General features: G+C 44.7%; 1 protein-coding gene across 1 annotated transcript in view; it reads right to left on the reverse strand.

Annotated features, from left to right (window-relative positions):
- Srp72 (signal recognition particle 72) overlaps positions 1-23,381 on the reverse strand; it is a 51,382-nt gene that overhangs the window by 16,864 nt on the left and 11,137 nt on the right. The window contains exons 10-13 of the mRNA XM_065429997.1: positions 17,203-17,469; positions 12,800-12,937; positions 9,746-9,841; positions 5,303-5,484 (exon numbers count right to left, since the gene is read on the reverse strand). Coding sequence (XP_065286069.1) covers positions 5,303-5,484; positions 9,746-9,841; positions 12,800-12,937; positions 17,203-17,469 — 683 coding nt within the window. The remainder of the gene's footprint in view (positions 1-5,302; positions 5,485-9,745; positions 9,842-12,799; positions 12,938-17,202; positions 17,470-23,381) is intronic.

Genomic DNA, 23,381 nt, shown 5'->3' on the forward strand with positions numbered 1-23,381 from the left:
GGCATCACCTTCAATTCAATGTTATTGCAATCTCTCTGGAAAGTCTTGTCTCATTGGTGTAGGACACTGAGCAGTTTGCGTATGGTTCTCTGTGGACCAAGCGTCTCATGTTTTCTTCCATATTCCTTCGGAGCCACATTAGGTGCCTAAAGTAGGCATTTGATTGTGGCCAACATGCTTTCCCTCGCTTTTTTTTCTTCTTGTTTTTTTTTTCATTTTGGTGCCCCTGCCCACAAAAGAAAGAAAGAAAGAAAAAATTAAATTAAATTATGGGGTTTTACATGCCAAAACCACTTTCTGATTATGAGGCATGCCGTAGTGGAGGGCTCCGGAAATTTCGACCACCTGGTGTGCTTTAATGTGGACCTAAATCTAAGTACACGGGCACAAAAAAAAAGAAAGACATTGTTGCGGTGCAGTGAATTGTCGCATGATGAAAGTTCAATTTTGTTACTTCTTCTTTTGCGGAAAGTAATGGGTTGCGGGACTCTTCATTTGCCGGATATTCTTATTATATTACTGCGATAACAATTATATGGACACTCGAGGCGCATTCCTGCCATCACCGTCGCCATCATGTTCTGCATAAAGCCCAAGAGCGATAGCATCGTCACCGTGCGCCGCATGCTGTATGCGCGAGTGAAAGCGGAGGGAGGTAGGGGGATGATGAGCCAACGATGGTGACCCAGTTTTGTGTGCTCAAGGGAGAAATGTGGGGAAGAAGTGCACCGCCTTCTGTCACACACGATGCATCAGGGAGAGTGGAAGGGGGGCTTAAAGATTCTGTGATTGCGCAACATGTTTATTTGCCTTGTTTGACACATTATATACAGTGACTTTTGCTTAGATATGTAGATTTATTGGAGATTTATACGTATATTTAAATATCTTGTTGCAAGGTTTTGTGTACACATGCAGTGAACTTTGTTTTCAGTGACACCTTTTGCCCTTCATCAAGCTGTATCTTCGCATTTCTAATGTATATTTTGCAGAACTCCTTTTTATATGTGCTCTCTGTTGCGACTACAATTTTGGTGCAATTACAATACATGACCGGTGACAGCTGCTCCTGCGCAATACACTGAAACGAAGGACAGCGTCATTGAGATATTTCCCTGGCCGTTACATAAGTACAAAAATATAAACAAGGTTCTTGAATTGCAAAGTTCATTAAAATATTTGTCCTCAACTTGTTCATTTCATGGCCTTCACATTTTTCATATCAGCTTCATGCACTGCTTTGCTGGTTTCGAAGTGATATAGTTCTAAAGTTAGTGTGATATTTTCTTATTAAATAGACAAAAAAAGTTGGAAGCATTGATATCAGTTATTTCTGGCACAATTTCTTGGAACAGAGAAATATATTCTTTTATGAAAAAATACATATTTTACGTGCCTTGACAGTGCATATTGTTCAAGAATTTGTTTGCAGCATCTTCGGCAATGGCAATGCAGTTATTATTCATGTATTTGACCCCTCGACAAATTCTATAAGGAGCAAGCCGAGCTGGAATGCGAGTTTGAAAGCGGCAATACATAGTCAAATAAAATGTTGATACCTGTCACCAGTTTCTTAACTATCTGACACAGTAGTCACAGTGGCACTACAGTGAGCTAATGTGTAGCTATAGGCCTGATTTGTGTATAATCGACACCTGAGAAAATTTGATGAAAAAAGGTGTGGCTTATACACGAGTATATACAGTACATATATCCTTCTAAAACATAACCACAGGCATACCCTTGTCCAGACCATTCCTCAGTCACTTTGAGAATGTCCCCAGCCCACCTCTTCAGCCACACCACGGCAAGATCAAGCCACCACTCTCGAATCCACGGATTATAAAACTAACCCACCATTACTACCCCACTCATCATCATCATCATCATCAGCCTGGTTAGGCCCACTGCAGGGGAAACGCCTCTCCCATACTTCTCCAACAACCCCGCTCATGTACTGATTGTGGCCATGCCGTCCCTGCAAACTTCTTAATCTCATCCGCCCACCTAACTTTCTGTCGCCCCCTGCTACGCTTCCCTTCCCTTGGGATCCAGTCCGTAACCCTTAATGACCATCGGTTATCTTCCCTCCTCATTACATGTCCTGCCCATGCCCATTTCTTTTTCTTGATTTCAACTAAGATGTCACTAACTCGCGTTTGTTCCCTCACCCAATCTGCTCTTTTCTTATCCCTTAACGTTACACCTATCATTCTTCTTTCCATAGCTCATTGCGTCATCCTCAATTTGAGTAGAACCCTTTTCGTAAGCCTCCAGGTTTCTGCCCCGTAGGTGAATACTGGTAAGACACAGCTATTATATACTTTTCTCTTGAGGGATAATGGCAACCTGCTGATCATGATCTGAGAATGCCTGCCAAATGCTCCCCAGCCCATTCTTATTCTTCTGATTATTTCCTTCTCATGATCCGGATCCGCCGTCACTACCTGCCCTAAGTAGATGTATTCCCTTACAACTTCCAGTGCCTCGCTGCCTATTGTAAATTGCTGTTCTCTACCGAGACTGTTAAGCATTACTTTAGTTTTCTGCAGATTAATTTTTAGACCCACTCTTCTGCTTTGCCTCTCCAGGTCAGTGAGCATGCATTGCAATTGGTCCCCTGAGTTACTAAGCAAGGCAATATCATCAGCGAATCGCAAGTTACTAAGGTATTCTCCATTAACTTTTATCCCCAATTCTTCCCAATCCAGCTCTCTGAATACCTCCTGTAAGCACGCTGTGAACAGCGTTGGAGATATCGTATCTCCCTGCCTGACGCCTTTCTTTATTGGGACTTTGTTGCTTGCTTTATGGAGGACTACGGTGGCTGTGGAGCCGCTATAGATATCTTTCAGTATTTTTATATACGACTCGTCTACACCCTGAATCCGTAATGCCTCCATGACTGCTGAGGTTTCGACAGAATCGAACGCTTTCTCGTAATCAATGAAAGCTATATATAAGGGTTGGTTATATTCTGCACATTTCTCTATCACCTGATTGATAGTGTGAATATGGTCTATTGTTGAGTAGCCTTTACGGAATCCTGCCTGGTCCTTTGCTTGACAGAAGTCTAAGGTGCTCCCGATTCTATTTGCGATTACCTTAGTAAATAGTTTGTAGGCAACGGACAGTAAGCTGATCGGTCTATAATTTTTCAAGTCTTTGGCGTCCCTTTCCTTATGTATTAGGATTATGTTAGCGTTCTTCCAAGATTCCGGTACGCTCGAGGTCATGAGGCATTGCGTATACAGGGTGGCCAGTTTCTCTAGAACAATCTGTCCCCCATCCTTCAACAAATCTGCTGTTACCCGATCCTCCCCAGCTGCCTTCCCCCTTTGCATATCTCCCAAGGCTTTCTTTACTTCTTCCGGGGTTACCTTTGGGATTTCGAATTCGTCTAGACTATTTTCTCTTCCATTATCGTCGTGGGTGCCACTGGTACTGTATAAATCTCTATAAAACTCCTCAGCCACTTGAACTATCTCATCCATATTAGTAATGATATTGCCGGCTTTGTCTCTTAACGCATACACCTGATTCTTGCCAATTCCTAGTTTCTTCTTCACTGTTTTTAGGCTTCCTCCGTTCCTGAGAGCATGTTCAATTCTATCCATATTATACTTCCTTATGTCAGCTGTCTTACGCTTGTAGATTAACTTTGAAAGTTCTGCCAGTTCAATTCTAGCTGTAGGGTTAGATGCTTTCATACATTGGCGTTTCTTGATCAGATCTTTCGTCTCCTGCGATAGTTTGCTGGTATCCTGCCTAACGGAGTTACCACCGACTTCCATTGCGCACTCCTTAATTGCGCACTCCACAAGATTGTGGAGTGCGCACCTCCACAAGATTGTCGTTCATTGTTTCAACACTAAGGTCCTCTTCCTGAGTTAAAGCCGAATACCTGTTCTGTAGCTTGATCTGGAATTCCTCTATTTTCCCTCTTACCGCTAACTCATTAATCGGCTTCTTATGTACCAGTGTACCAGTGTTCTTATGTACCAGACTAATTCGAGCTCTTACCATCCTGTGGTCACTGCAGCGCACCTTGCCGAGCACGTCCACATCTTGTATGATGCCAGGGTTAGCGCAGAGTATGAAGTCTATTTCATTTCTAGACTCGCCGTTCGGGCTCCTCCACGTCCAATTTCGGCTGTCCCGCTTGCGGAAGAAGGTATTCATTATCCTCATATTATTCTGTTCCGCAAACTCTACTAATAACTCTCCCCTGCTATTCCTAGTGCCTATGCCATATTCCCCCACTGCCTTGTCTCCAGCCTGCTTCTTGCCTACCTTGGCATTAAAGCCGCCCATTAGTATAGTGTATTTAGTTTTCACTCTACCCATCGCCGATTCCACGTCTTCATAGAAGCTTTCGACTTCCTGGTCATCATGACTGGATGTAGGGGCGTAGACCTGTACAATCTTCATTTTGTACCTCTTATTAAGTTTCACAAGACCTGCCACCCTCTCGTTAATGCTATAGAATTCCTGTATGTTACCAGCTATATTCTTATTAATGAGGAATCCGACTCCTAGTTCTCTTCTCTCCGCTAAGCCCTGGTAGCACAGGACGTGCCCGCTTTTTAGCACTGTATATGCTTCTTTTGGCCTCCTAACTTCACTGAGCCCTACTATATCCCATTTACTGCCCTCTAATTCCTCCAATAGCACTGCTAGACTCGCCTCACTAGATAACGTTCTAGCGTTAAACGTTGCCAGGTTCATGTTCCAATGGCGGCCTGTCCGGAGCCAGTGATTCTTAGCGCCCTCTGCTGCGCCGTAGGTCTGACCGCCGCCGTGGTCAGTGCTTCGCAGCTGCTGGGGACTGAGGGCCGGGGTTTGATTGTTGTGTTCATATAGGAGGTTGTGGCCAAGTACTGCACCAGGGTGGCCAATCCTGTTCTGGTGAGGGAGTGCGTTACCGGTTCTGGTCGCCGGGATCAGGCCACACTCCAGGCCTGTTTGTGCAATTTCATCAACACGTGGATTTTTTATTTTTTTTTTTTAATCCGGTGGAAAATTGCCGGCACCGGGATTCGAACCACGGACCTCTTGCACGCGAGGCGGGTGTTCTACCTCTACGCCACCGCTGCACTGCTCATCCCCATCATATTCTAATATTGTTGCACACTCCCCAACATACTTTACATTTCCTTTAGTACCAAAAATAATCTTGAGGTTTCCAAGTTGCATTGCTGAAATTTTTGTTGCATGTCAAAACACTGCACGATGAAACTTATTTCAGCGGCATACCACGAAACACTGAGCAGAAGCACCAGAACCATATGAAAAAGGATACATTTTGGCTTTCTTGGGGTCGAACACTGAGTAAGCTGAAATGAGCTGCGCCAGCACCTTAGGATCCTGGGGCTCCGCCTTGCGCAATTCTTCCAGCACACTAGCTGCCTCCTGGACTTGCCCATTGGCCAGGTAGAACTTGGCACTCTCCCGTGTCAGCAGGTTCAGCTCAGCAGATCGAGGCTGTGAGAGGCACTGAGCACTCAGATGCCAGCTCAGCATACATGGTAATGCAGAGGCTTCTCACTGAGCTACGAGGGTTGATCCAGAAATAAGGATCCCAAAGAGCTCCAGCTACATGGGATGGTGCGAAGCAAATCTGGCAACACTTTGGCGCATGGCTGTTCCCCCACTCTCGATTCCCCCCGACCGCACTTCGCTGCGCCGCTCATTCTTGACTCAGCACAGCAGCTGTCCGATATGGAGGTTCCCATTGTTGATTGCGCCAAGTGCGAAATTCGTTCCATAATTCGCTTTTTGCACGCCAAAGGGACTCTACCCGTGGATATTCATTGTCAGTTGACAGAGATGTATGGCAACAAATGTATGTCCGTTCAACACGTCCGAAAGTGGTGCAGGGAGTTTAGTGCCGGTCGGAAGGATGTCCACGATGAAGAACAGAGTGGAAGACCGTCAGTTTCAGAGGCGGTTATCAAGATGGTCCAACACGAAGTGCTTCAAAACAGGAGGATCACTGTAAGTGAATTTGTTGCTCAGATTCCTGGGAGTTCTTACGTTACAGTGGAAAGAGCTTTGACCGAAAAATTCGGGTATCACAACTGTTGCGCTCGATGGGTACCGTGGCTATTGACATCAGACCACAAGGAGAAATGCCCTGACTGTGCTCGCCAGTTTCTTCACAAGTGTCAAGAAGATAAGGAAGGATTTTTGGACTCCATTGTAACGGGAGAGAAAACGTAGATGTTTCATTTAACTCCCGAAACGAAACAAAAATCTAAACAGTGGCATCACCCAGAGTCTCACCAGTCACAAAGAAGTTAAAACAAACTCCTTTTTCATGCAACGTGGGACAACAATACATTCAGACAGTTATTGTGCAACCCTAAGAAAACTCAGGCGAGCTACCCAGAACTGCCGGCGAGAACGACTGGCAGCCGGCGTAACGCTGCTTCACGACAATGCCCGACCCCACGTCTCCCGTCAAACCCAGGAACTTTTGACAAACTTTGGGTGGCCTGTCATGCCCCACCCACCGTACAGTCCAGACCTCGCACCTAGTGATTACAGTAAAAGCTCATTAATTCGAACTGCAAGGGGAAGCCACTTCAGTTCGAATTAACGAAAGTTCGAACTAACGAAAGTGAAGGAGAACAACAGTAGACTGCGATTTGGAAGCAGTAGGGCATGTCAGAAATTTAATGCTTGAAAAAGTCCGTGGTCGTAGTCTGCCGTTTTTCCTTGTCGCCTTTATGTGCAATTGTTTTGGCAGGCAGCAATTTGAAAAATGAAGCAGTTTCGTCCGCATTAAATATGTCCTGCAGAGAATACTTCTCCATGTGGCCTTGCAACACCTCGGAGCGCCAAGCTTCACACGTTTCAACGTTTACGACCTTTGCTTCTCCCGACACAGCACAGAAAACAAGGTCGTAACGCTCGTGGAAATGGTGCAGCCACCCATCTGAAGTAGCAAAGTCGTTGTAACCCAGCTGCAGGGCGAAGTTCGCTGCCTTCGCCAGTATCACAGGACTGCTCAGTGGAATATCCTGAGTGTGCATGTCCTTTATCCAAAGCAGTAGCGCTTTCTCGAGGTCTGGATACTTTGCGGGCCGCAACCTCTTTTTTTCGTTGGCAAATTCTGCTGCCAAGGCATCTTCAATAGCACTCTTATTCTTTACGTAAGTAGATAGTGTGCTTTTCGGTATTGCATGCTTCTCAATTTCTTGCTTAGACAAGAGTCCAGCGTCCACTTCCCACAGGATATCACTCTTCTCTTGCAGTGTTTTGGCGCAGTGATGGCGTGTGCCCGCGGCACACGCCATCTTCAAGTCGCAGCTCTGGGTCCGACTGTGCCACACCACCGATGTCCACCAAAACGAACGTTAGCCGAGGCTTAACGGGACACTAAAGCGAAACAATAAGTCAGTTTAGACTAATATAAAGCATTCTTTGAGAACCCTGCAGGCAGTCATTTCAAAGGAATAGGTTATAACATGAAAAATTTAAGGTCAATGTATCAGGATTTGAATTTCGCGCCAAAGCCCCGACGCCAGTACGTCAGGGATTCCAAAGTATGTTTTTGCATTTGGGCCGCATTGGCTGAGTAAAGGTTCCTGAAACTTGCTACGTTTCATATTTGGTTCCTTTAGAACACAATGTAGTCAGTCTGTACCACTACATAAGTAAGTAGGTAGGCCCTAGAAGATGCCATAAAAATCCATGACGTCACAGCAACCAGGTGCGGGAACTTCAAGGAGGCGTCGCCACCCGTCTTTCGTTTTCTGAGCTTGTTCTGGCTTACGAAGCGTCTTATTGGGGTAAGAGTGGTGTTGTTAGTGTCGTAGAAAAGTAATTTACTGATGCAGAACAAATCATTTTTCTCTTTAGTGTCCCTCTAACACCATCACAAAGAATCGTGACGGCCGTTACCTCCTAAGCTGAAAACAGACGTGCACAACCGATGAAGACTGCCGAGACAAAGACGCTGAACATGTGAAGCTGGCGAAGGCCCCGATTCGTCGGTTCTTGATTGCAAGCGCAGCTGCGACGCACTTGATTCGCTGTGTTTGGGTGCTTGCCACACCATCTGCCACACAACATTAGCGGCTACACAATATTTGCAAAGCCTCCAAGATTCGCGATGGGCAAGAAGTCTCGGAGGTCACAAAGAATGGAGAGGAGGCAGCTGCCACTGCCTTCTGGCCGACGCCGCGCCGGTTAGATTTTTCCCAATTTTGCGTCTCTTGCCGTTCTCTCCGTTCCAGAGGTGACGCTGCCTTGTGTGTAGGCAGTAGGCGCGTTTCTCTGGCCGTGTGCCAGGCGCCAAGCCGCCGGCACGGTGGTGCGTGGTTCGAATTATCCATGACAGAACCTTCTCGCGTTCGAATTCACTGGCTTTTCTATACATAGACTTCTGGAGCTTGGCCGGATCAAATCGTACAATTCGAATTATCCATAAAATCGAATCGTTGAAGTTTGAATTAACGAGATTTCACTGTATAACTTGTTCCCCAAGTTAAAGGAACATTTGAGTGGCCAACAATTCCGGAGCGACGATGAAGTCAAAGAAGAGGTGAAACGCTTCCTCAACGGATTGGCAGCGGAGTTCTATGACATTGGGATACAGAAATTGGAGCACCGTCTACAAAAATGCGTAGAAAAAGATGGCAATTATGAAGAAAAATAGAGCAAAATTTCATCTTTCCAATGATGTAAATTACTATGAGAATATACAATGCTGTCTATTTCTAAAATTGATGGGAACCTTATTTCTGGATCAACCGTCGTACAATGCTGTATGCAATTAAGGCTGCAAGTCATGCAATCACAGTGGCCACGTTGTCACTTAGTTCAGACCAGATTTTGAGATTACTGAGGGTTTCACAAAGCTACATATGGGCTATAAGAAACACCTTAATGGAAGGCACCTGAATTTGGCTGCCTAGGAATCCTGCACAGAAATAAGTGTAAATGGGCACAATGACAAGTATGAAACCCAAGTGCACAGGAGACTTTTTTTTTCTAATATTGTTGCACATTTCAAAGCCAAATATTTTTTTGACATACATGGCTGTCAATATTTCGATCAGAGTTGGTGCATAGCCAAGTTGCTTTAACCTCTTCAGTGTCGGGTTTTTTAGAGGCGACGCACACCCCAGAATCAAGCTTTTTCTCAGATAATATAAAACGAACACAACGGCTCATTTTCGGTTACGCAAATACACACGTGATGCTTACACATAATGGCAAATGCACGCTCTTACTATGGTCCTCCCATTCTTGCCGTCGTTTTATTTCTCCTACCTAGTTTTGTTCTGATGCGCATGCTTCCACAATAGTGCCGTTGTGTCACGGTAGAAAAAATAATTACCTTCTATAAACAAAGAATATATAAAGAAGAGATGCAAGAGTGGGGGCCCTGTGCTACAGCACAAACATTTTAACAAAAAATTCCTGCATTAGTGATGAAGAAAATTCACGAGTTGCCACACACCCAAGAAGGAGTGCATTCCGCAGCGCATTAACAGAAACCCAGAGAGATGAGAAATTATGCTCCTAGAAATATACAACAGATGGTGGAGCTACCGCAGAGTTTACCAACTTCATGTTACTGCACACATCCGACTGGAGAGAGTGGAGAATGTATGGTACGTCAGTGACATGGCAGGATAGAAACGTAGAAACGTACCAGCACATCAGTGACACTGAAATGGTTAAGTGCCTTCCGAAAATTGGGAAAAATTAAGCCACAAATAGCACAACTCACCTTGTTCTTTTTATACCAGGATATGGCATCAGCAAACACTGCTGCAGTGGCTTCCTTGTCTTCAAGGTTTTTATAAAGTGTCACCAAGGCTGAAATCTATAAAAAGAAAAACATTCATGAGCTAGATTTTCTTTTTTTTTCCAGCTAGTAGTTATCAAAGCTAGCCCAAAAATCTGACCTATGACAGCTGAACAAAATTCATGAGTGTGCTGAAGCAGTTACAGTTGAGCCTTGTTACATCAAAATCGATAACTATAGGTAATCACTGGATAAAAAAAAGTAATACTAACTCCCTTGGATATAGTACAACCGAAATCCATGACTTGTTTGAATTAAGCAAAATTTTTGAATAAGTTGATATTTATCTTAACCTCAGGGTCAATTGGTAAAGGGGGATATAACAAGCCTTCCTTGCTTAGTTCAAATTGCAGATTTTTGTATAATTTTGTATTTAATGGGCTGCAATCTAGCAGTGTGCCACACTTTTGGTAACTTGCTTGATTTGGCTGTTGGAAAACTTCCATGAGCTGCTGGCTACCTGATAACAGGCCAAGCACTGCTAAGTCAACAGCCACTCAACCACTGTACTCTACTCCTGCCACTACTGCATTCTACTGGTGCCATCTCGTCTCAACTAAGTACCATCGCATCCGACTCCTGCACTTGACGCTCAAAACACACCACACCTTGCTTGAGAGTCATGTACTATTACACCGGAATAAATACTGAACAGTGGAGTGCATGCCTTCTGGTGCATGCTACACCATCTAATCCTAAAATGTGCATACAGTGAACTGCTGTTTAAAGGGCTCACAACTTCACATACTGCTCTTACATTCTCAGCAATCACTCAGCTCGTGAGTACTGAAGAGTACTGCAGCATACTGCAAGCCTCAGATTTTGTACATAATCATCACTAGATAACAACATAAATTGATAGATTTTGTTGTTGTTAAAGCTGGATTCACCTAATGGACCTAACTGCTGATTCGCTCCCTGGACAAGCATGACATGACTCAGTTTTCGTTTTTGAGTTTTCAGTGTCGTATTCTACTGTATGCACAGGAAATTTTCAGATGTATTTTCCAGAAAAACATTCAAGTGGTAATAGGGTAAATAATACTAAACATTGGTATTGTGAACTGATGCTACGGCTTCGAAAGTCTACTGAAAGTCTACTGTAGCCACTGTGTGGCATCCACTTGATGTAGAGGCTATGGTCGCGGACACAAAAGCACAGCCAGTTTGGCACTTTGGCAGGTGGCCAAAAACTCAGAGCTGGAAACTCCCACATCAGACATGTTACTAGCAACATGACATGCTGCCAAATTGCAGTCTAACTGGCACGGAATAATCAGTAAGCCTTCCTTCTGAACTAAAACGGTTCAATATATCCATTTCTAGTAAATGTTTACTTCACTAAAACAGTATAAAAATACACCTGCTTCAATGGGAATTTAGAAGGGAACTACATTTAGTACTTAGGTATATTCATTAGTTTGTTGTAACTTCTGTTACAATGGGGTTTGACTACCTTAGCACTGCAACGTTACGTAAAGAATGCTATGGAAATTCTGAGAATTGTCTACTAATGCGCAAGCATTCTTTGGCTCGGCTGCTATTTCGCTTTTGCTTACTTATTTAGCTAGCTTATGCATGTCTACCCATCGCTACCAATCATCTACTATTACACTATTATAACAATTACATGTGTTAACTTGACCAATCATGCATTTATTTTGAAGATATATCGTGCAACTGAGCTAAAACACCGTCACAGCTGGTTTTCCTTTTGTAACACCAGTTTCTTTATTATTTTTCTTTTTTGTTACGACCTTGACAAGATGATGACAGCACCAGTATCATTTTTTTTTTTTTCATAACACTACACATCATCTACTATTACACTATTCTAACAATTACATGTATTAACTTCTTCATTTCCCTTTTTTGCTACGACCTTGATGCGGCGACGGCAACATAACCAGTTTTTGTTGTTTTTTCTAACACTACCAATCATCTATTAGACTATTATAATAATTAAATCTGTTAACATGCCCTATTATGCATTTATTTTGCAGATATAAGATATCACAGGACAGGCAGATTTTGCCGAGGTACTCGCCAAGGAATGCTTACACATGAAAATTAAAGGGACACTATACAGAAGCACCAAACCAGTTTAGACTGACCAAGTGTTCTTTCAAAACTCGATTTTCATTTTTTATGATAATAGGTCACAAAAAAGGACTATAATATTATGATATAAAATGACTAATAATAATTACGTCAGAATTTCATGCGGAAACCACAGTACTGGTGCATCAGTGTGGTGCTCCGGATTTTGAAGGTTTTTTTTTTTTTTTCGTATTTGGAATGTTACGGATCAGTAAAGGCTCTTGAAACCAGCTAAGTTCAGTCTTTAGTGCCTTTAGAATACAGTGGAATCTCGATAAACGGAAATCGCTTAAACAGAACTGCCTCTTAAGCGGAACACCATCCTCATGGTTGGTTGGTTTTGTATTTATGCAATTGTATTTAGCTTTGTCTATCAGAAAATGGAACTCCTGATAAACAGACCTAATCTGCCCGGTCCTTTGAGGTTTCGTTTAAAGAGAGTCCACTGTAAAATGTACCATAGTCCATTTTCACTAATAAAAAATTAAGTAGGCATGAGCAGACAGCATCGAAATCCATGACGTTGTGGCAAGCTGATGCTGGAACTTTAAGGCAGCATTGCCACCTGTTTTACGCCTTTGTTTTTTCTTTCTTTTTTTTTAAACCCTCATCTTTTACAACTTCCCAAGCCTTTTGTTATGGCAAGAGTCGTTTCTTTAGGTATTGTAGAAGGGTACTGATGTACTAACACAGCTCAAATTTTTTTTTTTTAGTATCCCTTTAAACAACTCACAGGGTTCGATAATACATTGTCTGACAAAGCAGCATACATTTTCTTTAAGGTAAACGAACACTCTCCACAAATAACGAAAAATGCACATGCACTGACATATAACAGCAAGTGCTACAAGTGAGTCAAGCACAGCATCTACGCACAATTCCAAGTTTGTAGGTTGTGGTGCCAAGTGACTTCAGGATGTCACAGCAGTCACTGAGGTGCCCTTGGGACAACAGTAGCTGAGCCAAAGTAAGCGATATTGACAGTGACCGGCTTGGGTGGCGTTCAGCATATTCCTAAAGAAAAAAGGTAGACAGTTTATGAAGACACGTTTCTCCGCATATTGAATCACACTTGGCTACATTAAGCCAAAATACAGGACACTATACCACAAAGTTACATGTTTAAAACAAAGCAAACAGAAGATATGAATCAGAGAATTGTAAAATTGAATTACAGAGCATTTTCCAAATTATGTGTGGCGAAAGGGCCCTTCAGAAAACCTGGGCATTGCAAACAAGGCAACTGCAGTACACAGATGAAACAGTGACGATCATGTTGGCGAAGTATTCCACTGATGCACACCATGAAAACAGTTTGAAATTCAAACAAAAGCATGAACTCTCTTCTCCTGGTAGAAGTCGCCAGCATCCAGCAGGATTACTTGAAGCACAATGGCACTTCCACATCAAACACATTGCCTGTAGTGCACAAATAGCCAGCAGCAGTGAGAACAAGGTGGGTCCTGAGCTCCGATGTGGTATTAGGCAAGAGATATCACTCACGAGTGCTGACTGAGGCAATGGGGGAGAGAGCCATTTGCAGGAAAGGTAGCCTGCGTCATTGCACAATGGCTTCCCAACATTTCCTTTGTTTCTCTATCAGCCACTACAGAAACCTTTTATAAATTCTTGCAGTAGGCGCTACGTGGACGGCGTTTCACAACTTCTAGCGTATGACCAAAATTCGAGTGAACGAAGCATGCAAGCGGAGTGCGGCAAAGTGAGCAGCCGCCACTGCCAGCATCAGCTTGACAGTGCATCAGCACCTCCAACAGCTGTGCATAGAAAGGACGTGCCTTGATATCAGATAAGCTATAGTCAGGCCACCGCATGCTACGTTTGCTCAAAACATGAGAGCGCTGTGATTTTACAGTGCATGAGCACAGTCACGTCTTTTTTTCCTACTCCGCAGGCTTTCTTTAAATGCTGAAAGAAAGCACCACGCAGGAGGTACGTGGTGACAATAAACTGGATTGGTTGGTCCTGAAGCCCTTCTACAACGTAACAAAATACATTTGGCCCTAAAGTGAATACAGTTGAATCTCATTAGTTCGAATGCCAAGGGGAAATTTATTCAAATAAAATGGAGTTTGAACTAGTCCCTTTAAACATAGCACTTGATCAATAGTCTGGTAAAGCCAAAACAATCACTGGACATACAACATATAAAAATTCTAGATTCCGTATAAAGTTCAAGTGCGATAAGATTCCACCTAGCAGGCCATTAGCTGTGGTTGTGAGGGAAAACGTGCAAGGAAAAGCATGCGAGGGTGAGCTGAGGATGGTGACTTGATACGCACTATCCTCCCGCGAGCTTAATCTTGGAGGTGGCGTCATCAACCACACGGTAGTGTGATCAAGTGCACTCTAGGAGAGAGAGAAAAAAAGGGGGGGCAGGGGCAAGTGAGTGTGATGAAGTGCACACTAGGGGCTCCTTCCTGCTTCTTTCAAGCCGGATGGAAACAGAGGGAAAAGGAGAGCATGCACCACTGTGCTTGCTCTGGCTCTGTCTCAGTTTCTCACACATCCTTCTTCATCATCTTTATGGTAGCTACACAGTGAGCCTTCATGTTTGGCTCGGCTCTTTCCTAAATGTGGGCCATGGGAGCCAGAATATTAAAAAAAAAAATAATTGTTGCAAGCTGCTTTAGTTCGAATTCGCTGGAGTTTTTCACTACAGTTATACCTCAATATAACGAAGTATTTAACCCTTCATAACCTCTTGCCCAGAGAACACCATGTATTTCGAAACTCAATTTAGCGAAGTGTGTTTGTATGCGATTTCAATATAAGGAAACTTCACTTCCGCCGCAAGGGAATGCCGAGAGAATAAACGGAAACTTCTGTGGCCGCAGATGGCCAAATGGTTGAATTACAAGCGGCTGCTTGCAAACGCACCTTGCAAATCGCACCTCGCAAATCACACCCCTCAAATCGCCTGCGGAGGGAGCAACAAGAGCAACCGCCGAAATGGAGCAATGTCATGTTCAGTGTAAAGTCTGAGTGCGATGAGATCCTATCACACGCCATGCACTTTGTGCTTTAGGTGCGAGTGAAAGTGTTCAAGGGTGAGACAAGAAATATGGTGGCTTCTCGAGTGCTGCCTTCCTGCGCGAGCAAAGGAAAAGAGGGGAGGGGAGCTCGCTCGTGGTAACGTGATCAAACGAGCGCGAGGGGCGGGGGAAGGGTAAGTTGGCATGTGTCTGTCTCAGCGTACATTCGCTCCCCGCTGCCCTGCCAGTGCTTTTCATGATAGCGTCTTCTCAGCTACGGGGCGGAGTGCACAAGCGTGGCTGGCTTCACTTAATCCGTACCACCGAAGTGAACATATCGTTGACCTGATGATGAAACCACATCATTTATCACCGACTCCCAAATTCATGAAAATGAATTGTTTTCTCATTCAAATTTTCTTTTTTTTTATTGTACAATTCAGAAAATTTCGCGGCCCCTTCCTGTGTAAGAAAAATCGATCAGCGACTGTACTTATTTGCATAAAAGGTCAAATTTCAATACACCGAAATTTTGATATAATGAAGCAAAATGCCAATTTCGCCTACTTCATTATATTGAGGTTCAGCTGCATTTAAATACATAGGACATTGCCGAGACCAACAGAACAGTTCGAATTATCAGTCAATTCGAATTATTGGGATTTCACTGTACATATAAAACATTTTCCAGCGAAAGCTGTATATGACTAACCTTCCATAGTTTTTTCGGCGTCTGGCAATAGAAAGAGACTTAGCGATTTCTAACAAACCCGTATGTGAGAGTGCGGCGGCGCAGATGTGAAAATGCGAAACAGGTTACAACACTCGCCGTGAACAATAGCATGACATCAAGGTTATCGCAGTATATAAGCAGGAGAGGTATCGGCGCTAAAAACAGCTGTGTTATCGATGAGACGGACACGTATAGTTCGTAAACCTGAAGAACAACATGCGTACAAGGACCGCCGGAAAGAACAGCAACGAGAATGTAAACTGCGCCGGCACGAAACGACCACCGATGAAGAACGTCCCCACGATGCTGACCGAAAACGACAATCGCAAGCCCGGGCACCTTCAAACGAGCAACGACACCAGACTCGCAACACAAAAGAAGACAACCATTCCACTCTGTGAAGACGGAATAGCAGCGAAAGCACTTTGCTTTTCATTTGAAAGCTTTGACTGTTGTCAGCTTTCGCTGCCATTCCATCTTCACAAAGTAGAATGGTTGTCATTCTTTTTTCATAATTCATCTTAGGTAATTAACTAATGAAGTAGAATATAAAGATACTCCAGAAAGTGCCACACGATGGCAAATAATATGTCCTTGGTTTCATCCAGCTGCAGTTTATCGCTTCTTAAAAATCCTCAGCTCAAGTAGTGCTTTTATATACTTGAACCGGAATGATGTAACAATTCGGTTCAGATTCTTTTTCTTTCTATGCATCATCAATGGTCTGAGCAGCGCTCTGCCTACGTCATCACCAGGATCAGCTGGTTGTAAGCAGTGGATGAGAAGAAAGGAATAGAAGAGAGCGAAGGGAATTGCGACATTATACCAGCCCTGTACTGCAAACTTACATATCAAGGTGGCCTTGATGCCATGCCCCCAGATTTCTTTACAGCATCATTTTGGAAGTGCATACCAACACTGCTATAATGCACTGAGTAGGTCATGCAATAGCTGAGAAGGACGTGCCGATTTCAGCCTACACATTTAGGAGGAAGAAAGTGCAGATAGCTGCCAGAAAGCAGGAATAGGCTTTGTTGCTTTCAGTTAGCAAGAAAACAGGCGAGAAAGAGAGAAAAGAAGTAAGTCTGGGCGAGTGAGACAAAAAGATGGGATGCATCCAAAGAAAGCGAAATCTGCTTTGAGTTGAAGTGGTCAGCAGTGCTCCCATCACTGCCCCTGTACCACAATTTCGAACTGGATATTTTAATTTTGTGCTTTCTTTTTAGGCTAAAAGGCTGTAAAGGTTCACTATAGTAGTGTCTGGTCAGAAAAAAGTTCACCAAGTGCACATCCAACCAATCCCAGTAAGCAGCATATCACATCCACTATCAGAAGTCACTGCCGCATGCCACTGCAGTCAGCAAGAATATCATAGTCTAGAGCAGATTAAAATACTTAATACTCTGACACCAGCAATTCATAGCAGTTGAGGCACTACCATAAGACATACTAACACAAAATGAAATCTACATGTTCAATGTGTGTCGCACAGCCCCTTTACGTCACACGGCCCCTTTAGGTCAGAACCACAATAATGCTAAACGGTGACTTGCCTTGAGCAGTCGCACAACCTCCTCAAGTTGCTTGTCCTTGCAGTGCATCGTCGCAGCTCGAAGCAACACTGCTTCGTCAGCAGAATTTTTAAAATTCTTTTCTAATATGGTGACAGCCTTGACACACTGGTCTAGCTGACCTGTGTGGTACAACAGGAGGCAGTGATTCAGTGCTATGGCTCGTCGTTGCTGTGACGTCAGTTTGCTCTCCAGCCCTTCAGCCACCGCCATCTTGATTTTCTTCTTGGAGTCAAACATGTTCTGGTCCTGTGCAGTGCAAATTACAAAGCAACAAATATTTCTTAGTTCCCAACGCACTCCTTTTAGAGTTGTTCGATACTGTAGCCTACACTAGTAGCATGTATTCTCGGCCATTATCTGCAACATTGCATGCAGTTGTCCCACTTGTCATTTACTTATGACCCCAGATCGTGTTTTTGCACTGTATTTGCAGCAAATTGTTAATGTACAGCTGAACAAACCTGTTATAAGCAAAGTAGCACCAGAAGCAAAATATACATTCATTATGCGAAATGTTCACTATAAATGTGAACATCATTAATGGTGCGAATCAATCCACAATAAACTCGCACAGTAAAAGTGTTCAACTACAACACTACTGAACATAACAATGACGTGGGTTTGCCTGATGTCTATTCATGCATTTTATTCTGCACAATAAGCATCCTGTTAATGTGACCAAAATGCACAGCATGGGGCATCCTCTATAATCAGTGAACGCACAGCATATTTCAGCCCAGATTACACCGCTGCTACCAGGCAGCGTTAAATTTATATAAGACACCACATCATGACAACCAACCAAACTGTATATTTATTCCATAGTATTCAGCAATTTGTTATGCAAGCATCTCTTATAGCATGGCCCAATTACGCGGACAAATGGCCAAAATGCAGCAAGCCCTGAAGTTGACTGTATCCAGAAACAGCTTGCTGTGGTGATGGAATTTCGTGGCAAGGACAGAAACTAATGCTTTCAACGTAAATGGACTTCAAACTTTTAGTAAAGCATTTAAAAATCATTGTTTCAAACATTTTTTTGTTACACATAAGAAATCCCACATAAAACATTCAGTATAACATGCACATGGTGCACCTACATGAACATGTGAGCTAGCTGATCGACCAGTGTGCACAGGCTTCGCTGCCATCAGACAAATACATCGCACACTTTGCTTGTTGGAAATGAATGCTTGCAACACAGCATGAAAATTGGCTGAACATATGGCATAACATCAAGTTAGGAATAGGATCTATGTTTACACATAGCAGTCAACGCTCAATATAGCTATCTACTTGCGGCAAAAAACTCTCTTCATTCAGTCAAGTTTCAGCATTAAAAAATAACAGGCTCCTGGGACAATCCTGGTGGACAGCATCGTATCAATAAACATTTGCAAACAGAATCATGCAAGAAACTTGACCAATAATTACTACATCAAAAGCACTGGCACATACTGTTGAGATATTGTGGAGGGAAATGCTTCAGTGCAGACGACATCTACTCTTGAATGCAATGTAATCATTATTTTATATGTACACAACTAAATTGCATCAAGTAGCTGCTGTCACAAGGAAACTGTGCAAAATTTTCTAGGTGGTGTAAACACCTGCTTTTCAATGATGGATTCTTCCTGGCTTACTAAGCCTCCACTAACAGTAACAGTGGCCTATTCACAATGCAAGAAGTGCAACCCATCAGTCTAGTTTTACTAAACCATGGTTGGTACACAACATCCAATGCAAAATTTAAGGGCAATCAAAGGATTTCCAGGTTGCTGAAGGCCAAAATTCAAGGAGGTTGAAACAAACTTCAGCCATAACAAGCTAAAAAATATTCACATCTCCTTCTTCACTGCAATTATTTATACTGCACTGCACACCTGCTTCAAGCTATTGAGGTGGCTCAGTCTACTTTCTTATTGTAACAATGTGAATCGCCTTGTGGCACATCGCACATTTTGCTTGATAAGGGTTAGTAGTGTTTGGCTTCACCCAAAGATACTTGTCACATTAAAGCCAAATGGCTGAAGCTTGCTTTCCTACAGGCATTGTTCTAGAGCCTAGGCCTCAAATATAGAGCCATGATAGCTGCAATTGTTTGGTTGCCTGAACTGGCTTCGTCTAGCACCCCCATGGCAATGACAATTTATATATATATATATATATATATATATATATATATATATATATATATATATATATATATATATATATATATATATATATATATATATATATATATATATATATATATATATGTAAGCAACGAACACTGCGCCTTCACTACAAGACCCTGTTATTCTCGGAAATCGAGGTGCCTAGAGGACACTGAGGAGACAGTCCCACAAGCGGCGGGCTGCATGCCTGCAGCCTCGCCGCCACCCCTGGTTCCCCCCCCCCCTTCGCTGACCGCAGGCATCTCCCTCCGCCTCGAGTCCCGCGTTTTACGACCCTGGCGGTGTACAGTAGCCTGTGTCGCAGAGAGAGTAAAGTGGCATTTCAAAGAGAAAGGTTGTGTGTATGCTTGCTCCCCCAAGTTCGCGAGGCGCCCTTGTTGCGTGGGAGCCGCTTGGGGCGAGTGTACGCGTGAGCTTTACTTTGCGTCGCGTTTTCTGGCCCACAGTGGCACATTCGCGGGCTGCTCTCGGCCAGAGCTAGTTTTGTAACCAAGTGCGCGGTTAGCTAGCTGAGTCCGCGGTAGAGAACCCCCTTTTTGTTTACACTCAGAAGTGGGATAACCCCAACAAGCCCGTCAAAATGAGCCAGGAAGGCGAACATCCGTACAACACACGTCTTGCTGCCCAGTCGCGCGCTGCTGAGGAGGTGACAAGCGCCACCGAGCTCCAACGACACAACAGGCAACGCAATGATCGCGGCGCACCACACCAGCTCCAAGAAAAGGTCGCCCAGCTTTCGCGACTACAGGAGGAGATTCGGGAGCTCGGCGGCTCTACTCCTGCTTCCTCAGCACCGTCGTTCCAGCCGGATTCAGGCCCGAGCAACGCCATCTTGGGACAGCTCACCGAGGCCTTCACTGCAATGGCCCGCATGATGGAGAGGATGAATGCGCCCTCGACAGCGACATCTGTTCATGTGAGTCCGGACCCCTCTAGCGCAATCCCAAGCTTTAACGGGGACAGCGCCCAAATCAGTGCTGAAGATTGGCTGCAAACATTTTCACGCGTTGCGGACTTAGCCAACTGGTCTGAACAACAACGCCTAACTGCAATTCACCTCAAGCTGCAGGGCCCCGCTAAGGATTGGCTAATCTCGTCAGCAACAAGGCATCAGTCGTGGCAAGAGTTCGAAACTGCATTTAAATCAGCCTTCGTGACTGAAGAAAGCATGCCGGACTTATGGAGGAGAATGGCCGAACGAATTCAGAGTCGTGACGAGGAGGTGACGAAGTACGTCAGAGAAAAGGAACGAATGTGCACCAGGGTCAAGCTAAGTCTGCCGGACACAATTACCGAGATTGTCAGATGCCTCTGGTCGACTGAAATGAGTTTAGCGCTGCGGGACAGAAGCTACAGAAGTGTGGACGAGTTGCTTCGAGCTATCAAAGCGTATGAAAATTTTACAGAAAGCCGCGAGAAGCAATACCCATCGGCACAAAGATTCGGCAGCCGAAGCCGACCGAGCAGTGGCCACCAGTCATTTCCTTCGTCAACAGAAGTAGACGACGCTCTACGAAGCAGTACCGTGCGAGGATTGCGACACGCGGACAGAGTACGTTGTTACAACTGCCAAAATACGGGCCACCTGTCGCGTCAGTGTTCTGAGCCACGGCGCCCACTTCACTGCACGAAGTGCAATTACGATGGGCACAGCGCGAAATTTTGTCCGAATCAGAGCAGCTCAGAGAACGTGACCAATATTGTACGCACCACGCCTTCAAAGAGGGTGTACAAAAGCGTTTGTATTGACGGCGTATGGATGCCCGCTCTTCTCGATACGGGTGCCGATGTGAGCTTGATAAAGCAGACGCGTGCCGTACAGCTGAGCAGGGAGCTTACGGCACCTCTGGGAGCGGCCATACGCGGTGTGGGTGGACAGCGGTCATCCCTCGGTGAACTATACTTAAGGGTGCGCGTTGATGATGTTGATCTTCCCGCCGTTCACTTTTACATAGTCAGCGACGACGCCTTTGTTGGACCGGACGTCATCATTGGTACGGACGTGATTGACTTGCCCGATTTGCTTCTGGTCCGTAGTGGTGGGTGTGCCCATTTACTAAACCAAAGGGAAGCACAACAGCTGGCAGGTCTTGTTGCAGAATTGGAAAGACCGAGAGAGGTCGTCAAGTGTCGCGAAAGAGTTGAGGCTGCCCCTCGGACGATTCTGTCTGTGCCGGGAACGCCTTCCCTTGATGAACCTGATGTTTTCAGTGACCCGGTTGCGAACTACAGCGACGTCAAGTTGCCCATGAAGCAAAGTCAAATACTCAAGTGTACACCCGCTCCTTGCAACATGCCAGAGCAAGTTTTAGTGACCACCAATGAGGAGGCCCATGCGCTGCAATTAATAACCCGAAGTGATAATAATGTTGGCTCGATCGTCTATGGAGAGGAGAAAACACAGCCTTGCGTGTTGCTTAACAAGCATAATAATTGTTGTGCAGTGCAAATCGAAGAACTGGGGTGCACCGGCATCGCTGAAATGAAAATAATGGAGCTCCCTGGAAGCAAGCCGGTTTTCCAGCCACCATGCCGCAGCTCTTACTATGAAAAGCGGGTACTGAAGGACATTACTGATGAGCTGAAGTCATGTGGATTAATCCGTGACAGTAGTTTCCAGTACAGCAGCCCTGTTCTTCTCGCACAGAAGAAAGGATTTCGCATACAAGAGGGTGATCAACTACCGCCGCCTCCGTGGCCACAAACAGTTAAGGACACAGGACAGCCCACGAAGACACAACCTAAACACAGAGGCCCGTGCATTGTTACAGAGGTGCTGCCTGCAGACACATATCGCATCTCGAACCTACCAATATCGAAGGTGTCGACGCGGCCAGACCATGTCACGAGCGCCCATGTAAGCCAGATGAAACAGTTTAAATTGGCGTCGGACAGCGAGTGCGGAAGCGAGTGAGAATGATGAGACTCTCTCGGGACGAGATCGTGCAGGATGGTCGAGTGTAAGCAACGAACACTGCGCCTTCACTACAAGACCCTGTTATTCTCGGAAATCGAGGTGCCTAGAGGACACTGAGGAGACAGTCCCACAAGCGGCGGGCTGCATGCCTGCAGCCTCGCCGCCACCCCTGGTTCGACCCCCTCTTCGCTGACCGCAGGCATCTCCCTCCGCCTCGAGTCCCGCGTTTTACGACCCTGGCGGTGTACAGTAGCCTGTGTCGCAGAGAGAGTAAAGTGGCATTTCAAAGAGAAAGGTTGTGTGTATGCTTGCTCCCCCAAGTTCGCGAGGCGCCCTTGTTGCGTGGGAGCCGCTTGGGGCGAGTGTACGCGTGAGCTTTACTTTGCATCGCGTTTTCTGGCCCACAGTGGCACATTCGCGGGCTGCTCTCGGCCAGAGCTAGTTTTGTAACCAAGTGCGCGGTTAGCTAGCTGAGTCCGCGGTAGAGAACCCCCTTTTTGTTTACATACATATATATATATATATATATATATATATATATATATATATATATACGCACACACGCACACACACACACACGCGCGCGCACACACACACACACACACACACACACACAAGGTCCGCTCCCATCGGATGATGGCAAAAATGCATGCTGCTGGCCGAGCACTGCCGAGGAGATAAAGAATGCCCTGCCGCTTCACTGTCGCCAGTCACGAAGCAGCCAATCTCAATCTTGTTCACCGAACGCATGCTTGAGAGCAGCATGATACCACTGCGCAAGCGCTCTGTCACGTGGCTTTTTTCATGTTTCGCAGGCTTTCTTTACAACCTGGAAAAAAAGACTACGCGAGACATACCGTAAAGGAAACAACTCGATTGGTGGTTTCTGAAGGTGTTCTACAAATCTGCATATCATACTTGGGGTTCTCATCCAATAACTGAATAGTTGTGTAATTAAACTTAATTAGCGAGTTATGGGGAAAACAAAAGAATTGTCAGAGTTACTATAGACTATTGCGAATAGTATGCGTTAGGTTCAATTCGCTTCCGACACGGGTTTC

Source organism: Dermacentor albipictus, chromosome 1, assembly GCF_038994185.2.
Source record: "Dermacentor albipictus isolate Rhodes 1998 colony chromosome 1, USDA_Dalb.pri_finalv2, whole genome shotgun sequence".
NCBI classification, from domain to species: Eukaryota; Metazoa; Arthropoda; class Arachnida; order Ixodida; family Ixodidae; genus Dermacentor; species Dermacentor albipictus.